The sequence below is a fragment of the Limulus polyphemus genome, unplaced genomic scaffold (genome assembly GCF_000517525.1).
Source record: "Limulus polyphemus unplaced genomic scaffold, Limulus_polyphemus-2.1.2 Scaffold416, whole genome shotgun sequence".
Classification (NCBI taxonomy): domain Eukaryota; kingdom Metazoa; phylum Arthropoda; class Merostomata; order Xiphosura; family Limulidae; genus Limulus; species Limulus polyphemus.
The window spans coordinates 466476-473656 of record NW_013666026.1 but is presented as its reverse complement, the minus strand read 5'-3'; the positions used below and the strand labels follow the sequence as shown (position 1 = coordinate 473656).

General features: G+C 31.6%; 1 protein-coding gene across 1 annotated transcript in view; it reads right to left on the bottom strand.

Moving 5' to 3' along the window:
• Positions 1–7181, bottom strand: part of LOC106458097 (thymidine kinase 2, mitochondrial-like) — a 28428-nt gene that overhangs the window by 12240 nt on the left and 9007 nt on the right. The window contains exons 5-8 of the mRNA XM_022384238.1: positions 6018–6071; positions 4235–4398; positions 3337–3425; positions 895–978 (exon numbers count right to left, since the gene is read on the bottom strand). Of these exons, the coding sequence (XP_022239946.1) occupies positions 895–978; positions 3337–3425; positions 4235–4398; positions 6018–6071 (391 nt within the window). The remainder of the gene's footprint in view (positions 1–894; positions 979–3336; positions 3426–4234; positions 4399–6017; positions 6072–7181) is intronic.

Genomic DNA, 7181 nt, shown 5'->3' with positions numbered 1-7181 from the left:
TACCCTTCCTAAAATAGTTCTATTATCCAACTAAAATGTTATACACCTATCCCTCCCAGTGTAGTCATACCATCCAACAGCTTTGTTGTAACACCTACCCTTCCTAAAATAGTTCTATTATCCAACTAAAATGTTATACACCTACCCTTCCCAGAGTAATTTCATTATCCAACTGCTGTGTTATACACCTACCCTTCCCAGAGCAGTTCCATTATCCAACTATCATGTTATACACCTACCCTTCCCAGAGTAGTTTCATTATCAAACTGCTGTGTTATACACCTACCCTTCCCAGAGCAGTTCCATTATCCAACTATCATGTTGTACACCTACCCGTCCCAGAGTAGTTTCATTATCAAACTGCTGTGTTATACACCTACCCTTCCCAGAGTAGTTCCATTATCCAACTATCATGTTATACACCTACCCTTCCCAGAGTAGTTCCATTATCCAACTATCATGTTATACACCTAGCCTTCCCAGAGTAGTTCCATTATCCAACTATCATGTTATACACCTAGCCTTCCCAGAGTAGTTCCATTATCCAACTATCATGTTATACACCTAGCCTTCCCAGAGTAGTTCCATTATCCAAGTATCATGTTATACACCTAGCCCTCCCATCCATTCCACTACAAAACTTGTATTATGACTTGGAATAATGCTCTTGTAATTTGGTAATATGCATGTTTTATATATTTTCCATAAGAAAATAAATCAAACAAATATCTTTAAATGATTTCAACAAATGCATTTAAAGATAGCCGAATATCTGTCAAGAAAAAAGTATATAATAAAAAAATTGTTAAAAATGTTTGTGACTAGCTTGATAGATAAATACTAAAATTTGACAACATAAAATCCAAAATACTCATTTAAAAAAATAACTACAACTTACCAATGGAACACTCACTTCTTCTTCACGACATCTCTTGTGAATTCTTTCCAGAACAACTTCAGGTTTAGTCTGCAAGTAAACTGTATGATCATAAGAATGGTTATTGCTAACAAAGTCAAAGTATTATAAACATCACTAAACCCTACTAAAAGTAAACACTACAAATAGTTTAATAAAAAACAATTATATATTTCACAAGAACCTGATAGTTATTTTGGCCACTAGGTAAGGAGTGAAAGCTGTTAATGACAAAAACTTATAAAAGCAACATAGGGGAAAGAAGAGTTAGCAAAAATAAAAATACAAAAAAATAAAAACTATTAAAAGTAAATATGAGGAAGAGCAAACATAAGATAAGTGGTTAACAAATAAAATAAAAGTTATTAAAAACAAATTTCAATAGCAACATTAGGATACAGTTGCAAGGACAATAGATAAATAGCAACACCCAGATAATGTTGCAAGGCCAACTAAATAGCTAAAGTCCATGCAAAGCCTGTGTTTATTGTAGAAAATTCTGCACACGGGAAACTTATGTTGTAATGAGTCAGATCAGAGCACTGAAAAGCTCTGGTGGATCATTCTCCTCAGAGATTCTCAAATGTTCTTTAAGCAATATCGATTTTACATTTCTCTTTTGACTGCAGTCACATTCTCCTGTGACTTCTGAGTCAAAATATACATGCATTCACTTGCTCCATAATTTCACCATTTTTCATAATTTTGATGAAAATATGCTACTTTTCAACTAGGAGAAACTTGTTATGTTCAGGATTCATCACCAAGTCTAGTCACTTGCTTCTTTATATATTCATCCACTGAGCTTTCAGTGTTCCCTTTAAAACTAACAAGTATGACCATACCACATACTACAAGTTCATCAAAATATTGTTTCTGATGGGAAAATTCTGTGTGAAGTCTTCTAAACCCTCCCTCATGAAACTTTATTTATACAGATTGAAAAAACTAGGGAACAAAATATATTCCCCTCTGATGTTTTGGTGATTTTCAACCAGTCAAAAAAACTTTCCTGCTACTTCGTAGCAGCATCATACTTCAGATCACAAAATCTATGCTATACATTTTTCAGAAACATAAAGGAAAGCTGTAGATGCTCCATGGCTTCATCAAAATCCTCAGGTTGAAACTTTTATTTTGTGTACATAACTTTCTTTAACGACACACACACAGATAAACAGTAAGAACTGTGAAATAATATGACTTAGAAACACCAAAGTATAAAAAGGTAGCAACAGAGTTGCTGCATCTGGTTATACAGGAATGAAAACATTTCCCTTAGTGTTATAAAAATACTTTCAGGTTAACATTTTAGTCATGGCTCATCTAGTACAGGATAACAAGGTAGTAGGGAAATAAGGTTAATCCATAGGAGAAAGTAGAAGACTGGGGAAGTAAGATAAGTATGTAGGAGAAAGTAGAATGCTGTGGAAATAACATAGATCTGTAGGGGAAAGTAAAAGGCTGAGGAAATTAGGTAAGTCTGTAGGAGAAAGTAGAAGGCTGGGTATAAGTCTAAAAAGAAGTAGAAGGCTCAAGTGTGTTCAGAATGCTCCTATTTTTCTTTATAAGAACATGTAATAAACATCTTTAGCTAAACATGGGAAAAAGTCTATACTTTGCAAGGAAGCTTGACCGTAATAGAAATCAAATAATGTGAAATCAGATTTCATGAGCTTAATTTTTGTAATTTTCTTCTTTTAGACACTTGTTAATATTGATTCTACTAACAGTAGCCGAAGTTTCAGTTCAATAAATATGTGGGAATCTTCTTTAAAAACAGTTTGATTATTGCAATCTTTAAACATTTACCATTCTACAGTTGAATAGTTTTGAGAATTATTTTCCTTTGAATAAACACAACTGGAATTCGTATATCTAACTCGGGATCTAATTTACAAGATATTGATGTTTTATCTATACATTACTATAATGTAGGCTTTTTATACACATTGTTCCTTTACAGATTTGTTTTGCTAACAAAAATTATCAATATTCAGCAGACTGCTAAACATGTTAAAAATCCAGATAAAAGTGTACAATAAATGTTCTTTTTCTCATATATAAGAGTTTAAGATTTAATAGTTTTTTTACCTTTTTCTAAGTAATGGATTTAAAGTGTAATCTTTCATTTCCTGATCTCAGTGTGACCCACACACCATTTTCAACACATTTCTGGGTAAGGAATTTTCGTACATGTTACATTTAGTAGTGTTAACTCAGTGATCACACTAGCCTTTTAAACAAATGCCTTCTAACTGCAATACATACTTTTTTTTTTAAATACTGTATCAAAATATAAGATGTACTAGAGGATTTTACAACGTGATTAATATTTCACACATGCTGTAGCAATATGGTCAGTTTTAATAGAGATTATTATTTCACTTTACTTACTGAAGATATGTCACCAAACTCACCAATCAAGTCTAAGTGAACATCTTCATTATTAACTAGCCAATCAAACCATTCACTCAGAACAATATATTCCACTTCTGGCATAGCTCCACTGTAAGAAATAACAGTCATATTGTTTGTATTTCCAACAAAAACATTTTCTTATAGATGGCATTTATAACTGAAGTAGTGAACCTAAAACAACCTATTCCTCAGACCTTTAATTAACGTACATATTTTATTAAGTTTTAAATGCACCAAAAACAATATATTTCACCCAGTAAAAGTATTTTAATTATTATTAATAACTTTTAGTAACAACATTAACAAGAAAACAATATTGTCCTGATATTAATATACCAAAGAGCTTGTGGGTCCATGATTTGTTTTAGTTACAGGGTTAGTAATAATATACATAAAGCACAAAAGTTCAGAAAAGTTACATAATTCAAAAATACATTTAATTACACTTATTACAGCAGGGATTTCTTTTACATAGAAACTGAGTGATTTCACCTCACATTTTTTGTTTGGTTCTTTACACTGAGTTTGTAAAAGAAAAAAAAACCCACAGAAAACTACTTAATTATAACAGAATATATGAGCCATATATAAGCAAGACAGTAGTTTGAGTATTATGCAGAAAAAAACTTTAAATTTTATGCCTTCTTTGTAATAGTATTTAACTATCATTCAGCCTTACTACAAAAGTCATTGTCTGTATGTAAAACATAAGAATTTTTCAATACCATTGTTTAAGTATTTAGTAAAAATGTATATATTTATTTTCCAACAACTTTGTTTTTATGTTTGCTTTGATGTGTACAAAACAAAAATAATTTTTATTCAAAAAGTATGCATTTATAACATTAACTTGTAAAAGAAACAGTTAGCACATAATCACATGAGCTTAAAGCAAACCTTTTGTAGAGATTTTCCACAAAACAGTATTTTGCACTGAATATTGATCTCTCCATGAGCTTGACAGGTGATGTGTGGGATGTTCTGTGAAGGTTAATCATCGTAAGCTGGACGTACGTCTGAAAAGTTAAACTCCACCTTGCAGAATCCTTGTACATTAAACTCTACAGCAAATGATAATAATATTCTATTCATGAAAACACTGTTACTAAAACTCATTAAACAAATCAAATCATTACTATCAGAAGGACTTTTTAAACAAAAGATGCCCAAATTTTGGAAATCACCAAAGACTGTCCGAAAGTAACACTGCTGATGTGCGGAAAAATCCAATGTTATGCTTGAAAGAAATTGTGCATTTTTTCTTAAACATGGAAAGACCTGAGGTGGTCTCTAAAAAGTGTTATGTACCAAAAGTTATGTCCCTTGATTTTTTTTGCTCCTTTTTTTTTTTTGTTAATCTTTCTTACCCAATTTGCGTGTTTGTTATTCATTTTTGAGTAATTATTTTCTTTAGTAAAAACTTTTTTCTGGTGTATATTTGACTGACAATCTATTCTTTTGGGTATTTAATGCTATATTTATTAAGTGAAGTCACTAAAATCTTAAAATTTTGAATAATCCAATTTCAAATTAAATCATAGATGACCACGAAACATTTGATTAATAACTTTTAACTTAATAAACAAAATAAAAAAATGTGATATAAATTTTTCAGTGACTTTAGATAAATGATTATCTTACAAGATAAACTATGTTGTACATGCACTATTATATAATAAATGAACCAAGATTATCAAACTTTTATAGCTTCAATTTTATTTAAAACTTAGACTAACTTTTTTGACCAGTTTCTATAAATGCTCTAAAGGCCAGAGTAAACAAAATGTACTTTTGTCAATATTTTTTCTTTAAAATTCAATTTCCAGGTAATTTTATACTGCATGTTATACTACACTATGGTCTAAACTCCACATGGATTATAACCAATGTTTTCTCTAAGCTGCGCAGCCACACAACAATCAATCAAGTTCTGCACACTTCATTATTCCAGCCGCATACATCCTCAATAATGGTGAGAAGTTTCAACATATTGATGGCCATTAATGACCCAGGCAGTTGATAGGCCTAAAGCCCAAATAACTAATTGGTAGCACTGCAAAGTGATCTAACAGGGTCGATGGTCTTAAAATAACCCCGCCTCTAAAAAAAAATGATAGTGCACATCTGCACATTGCCTTGATACTGGTGCACGTGAAAAATTCATTCCACACATTAACTGAAAAAATTAGAGGGAACATTGATTATTACATGAAGGAAAACAGTATAAAAAGCTGAAGATCATAAAATCACATATACATGTAGTTTTATATATAAATTTTAGAACTCATTTTTTTTATGATGATACAAGTTTATATAAATTCTTATCCAAAAATTACAAAGTAAAACAAAATACAGTTACTAATAATTTGAATGTGTACAACTTACAAGTAAAGTATTTCAAAGCAAACAAGCCTATTTTTTTGGTTATTTGTATAATATTTTAAGTTCATAAGCTTAGAGTATGCAATAATTTATAGTGATTAATGGTCCTTTTCATGATTTGCATTCTCATACAGTTTCAAAAACTGTAATTATTTTATTTCTACAATATGCAATGATGACAAAACAGTGAAAATAACCACAAAAACATGTATATTTTTATTGTTTCTTTCTCAGTGCTTTTATTCTTTATATAAATCATGGTTTTATTGCTTTAAAAAATTCAAATTATCAAACTTACCAGCAAATTATGCCCTTTTACATTTCTCCACCTCTCTACAGGTTCTTGTAATACCTAATATATTTAAACATATACATAAATAATAACAAACCATGACAAAACATGGGAATGCAAATCATTTTCTTATTTTAGAAGATGTGGCTTATAGTAAAGTATCAGCACCATAACCATATAAATGAAAACCCAGTATATATTACCGGAAAACAAAGTTAGTTTCATTCCTAGTTGGATGATTAAGCTTTAGTTAAGCATACACAGCCTAAATTGCTACAACTTATGCACTACCAAAATATTAGGTTGTCAAGAAATTAATGTCGCATTTTGGAACACTTTCATTACCCCCCCCCCCCAAAAAAAATGTACATCGTGTATAGTAGTTAAACGAACTGCCTAAATGTCACATTAGTGTAGCCTATATAATATGTAAAGTTTAGTATACTCTAATCCCTTATGGTGATGGCACACGATGACACACACATTCGGCATGTAATGCTGTTCAAATACAAGAAGGGAAACAATGCCTCTGTAGCCATAAAGAATATCAAAGAAGTTTATGGAAATGTTTGAACATTTGTAAGTGTCAATGATGGTTCAGCAAATTTTGCTCAGGTGACTTTAGCCTTAAAAACTGTGATGGCAGGGACTGACATGTTGGAATTGATATGGATGCTCTGAAGATGCTTGGCGAGTCTAACCTACGGCAACACACTCGTGAAATGGCCCTGAATTTGCATGTCTGATGAAACAATACGTAAACATCTTAGGAATATGGGAAAACTTCATAAAAAAAGGTGCTTGGGTGCCTCACGAACTTTCTGATGATCATCGTTTCCAACGTGTGAATGTTGCTTTGTCTCTTCTGGCATGTAATGTGCATGAACCATTTTTGGACAGAACTGTCACCAGTAATGAAAAATTGATTTTCTATGTAAATATTAAATGCCAAAAACAATGGCCCAGTCCTAGACAAAAACCACTTCCAACCCAAAACCTTCTCAATCCACAGCAAACTGTCAATGCAGAGATCTATAGTCAGCAACTAGAATGTTTAAATCAAGCCTTTCATCAGAAACACTCTTCACTCGTCAATCAGAAAGGTGTTCTTCTTCTCCACGACAATGCACGTCCACATGTGGCACGTTTGATGCATCACAAGATTATGGA